This window comes from Mizuhopecten yessoensis, unplaced genomic scaffold (genome assembly GCF_002113885.1).
Source record: "Mizuhopecten yessoensis strain PY_sf001 unplaced genomic scaffold, ASM211388v2 scaffold11129, whole genome shotgun sequence".
Lineage (NCBI taxonomy): Eukaryota > Metazoa > Mollusca > Bivalvia > Pectinida > Pectinidae > Mizuhopecten > Mizuhopecten yessoensis.
In genome coordinates, this window is record NW_018408894.1 from 1242368 (window position 1) to 1244485 (window position 2118).

A 2118-nucleotide genomic window follows, 5' to 3' on the forward strand; every position below is an offset into this window, starting at 1 on the left:
TTAATTTTCCCTTTGGGGCCCCGCCCTGGCCCCAGGGGTCGGGGTAGGAATCTCAATTTTACAATTTGAAACCATCTACCTCCAAGGATAATTCTCACCAAGTAAAAATAATTTCCTACAGAAAGTTGTCAAAATATACCCAAAAGTGTTATTTCCCTATATAAACTATAGTAAACTTTACCCCCTCCCCAAGGGAGAACGGATAGCTCGGGGGTCCTGAAATTTACAATTTAAGTAAAGCCCCTGATGATCTTTCTTTCCACGTAGAGAAAATCACTGTAGTACCTGTGAGTCTGGAGAAGAAGATTTTTGAAATATTGGATAATTTTCCCTTTGGGGCCCCGCCCTGGCCCCAGGGGTGGGGGTAGGAATCCCAATTTTACAATTTTGAAGCCTCATCTACCAAGGATGATTCTGACCAAGTTTGAAAAAAATCCATCCACTGGTTCTTGAGAAGAAGTTGAAAATGTAAAAGTTTACGCACGACGGACGACGGACGACGACGGACGAAAAGCGATTGGAATAGGTCACTTGAGCAAAGCTCAGGTGACCTAATAAAAAAGGTCTTGCATTTACTATACAATGCCCTTATTTGGCAATAAGATGGGCATAACTCCACCAAAAATGCACATAAACTTCTGAAATTCGAACTTGTCCGAGCTATATTGGTATGCAATATGTGTACCAAGTGATCCCACGGAAACCTTGTTTCGGAGGATGCCGCTGTCGCCGAGGCAGAAAAAGTAATACCTATATGTTGCCTCGCGTTGCATCTCTAACACTAGACTGAAATTCCTCTAAGAATTCTTCAAACATTTTATCCTTACTTGATAATGGCATCCAGAATGGCCGTGACACAGTCCAGGGACATCATGCTCCGTGGGGCTTTACCTACAGGGCCTTTACCTTTCTTTCCAGCCGCAGCATTGGCCTTCTCCTTCAGTACAGATCCTAACTTGTGATAATTCTCATACAACTCTAGTACCTCCCCGATACTGTTCATACTGAAATAAAATGTTCAACTTATATATAATTACCATTAAACATTATTGCACAGGTATAACAAGGTAAGTATGACAGCATGATAGTAAGTTAATTTGGAAAAGACTGATGTCCTTCCAAGCAGAGCTATGCTAGATGTCGTTATTAATTATCAGACTCCAGGGCTGCAAAATTTGCCTAACATAAAGAATTTCCTACCTTTTTTTTTTCCATAGGAAAGTATTACTGATGTTAAGGAACATTTGCTTCTCTGAAAGCTTTTGAATAATCATGAAGCTAGGCTCACTGCAGATATGGGATCTTCAGAGGTTGGCAGGTATAGATAGCTATGACTGATGATGTGGTTATATGTAAATTATATAAGGTCGTTATTACCTAAACTGTCCAGCCAGAAATGTGTATTCCATGAGCACCTCATACGTGCCCAGCACAAGGATGGCAAAGATGTTGTTCTTCACACCAACACTATTTCCTAGGGAGAAGTCAGCAGCTTTGTCCTAAAGGCACACAAACAGGAACTTATAATATGAACAAATGAAATGAAATCCCTAAGATAACAAGAGGCCAATGGGCCTTAACGGTCACCTGAGTCCTACAGTATTAATTTTTGTTGTTGAAATATGAAGTGGAGATAATGATGTCAATCATCCCTACCAAAATTTGAGTAAATAAAAGTTAAGCATAACTTTAAGTTAAGTTTGCCAGGACCAATATAAATATAAGTACACAGCATACTTATTCCTGAAATCCGAGTCCGGATCTGTCCGCTTATTAGACACGCCATTGCAACCTCCTCTTTGATAAACAGAGACGTTTTTCTACTAGTACATACAATTATTCAATAAGTAAGTATATCCTTCATCTATCTCTTGTACTTTTTTTAGCTTAAGTTTCAGTTATTTTCACCAGACTTAAATTCTAAACAAGAGGCCAACAGGGCCTGTATCGCTCACCTTAATATGTTAAAAATAATTGGTATGAAGTAAAGATATAGCACTCCATGGTAGGTGCTGTAAGTTTATATATGAAATTTTAGAAAGATCCATCCAGTACTTGAGATATAACGAGAACAAACTTCAAACAGAGCCAAACCCTTATGCCCCTAGGAGGGGGGGG

General features: G+C 39.4%; 1 protein-coding gene across 3 annotated transcripts in view; it reads right to left on the reverse strand.

Annotated features, from left to right (window-relative positions):
• LOC110466301 (Fanconi anemia group I protein-like) overlaps positions 1-2118 on the reverse strand; it is an 87902-nt gene that overhangs the window by 26012 nt on the left and 59772 nt on the right. For all 3 annotated transcript variants that reach the window (XM_021522712.1, XM_021522711.1, XM_021522713.1), the window contains exons 20-21: positions 1378-1499; positions 828-1004 (exon numbers count right to left, since the gene is read on the reverse strand). In XM_021522712.1, the coding sequence (XP_021378387.1) occupies positions 828-1004; positions 1378-1499 (299 nt within the window). The remainder of the gene's footprint in view (positions 1-827; positions 1005-1377; positions 1500-2118) is intronic.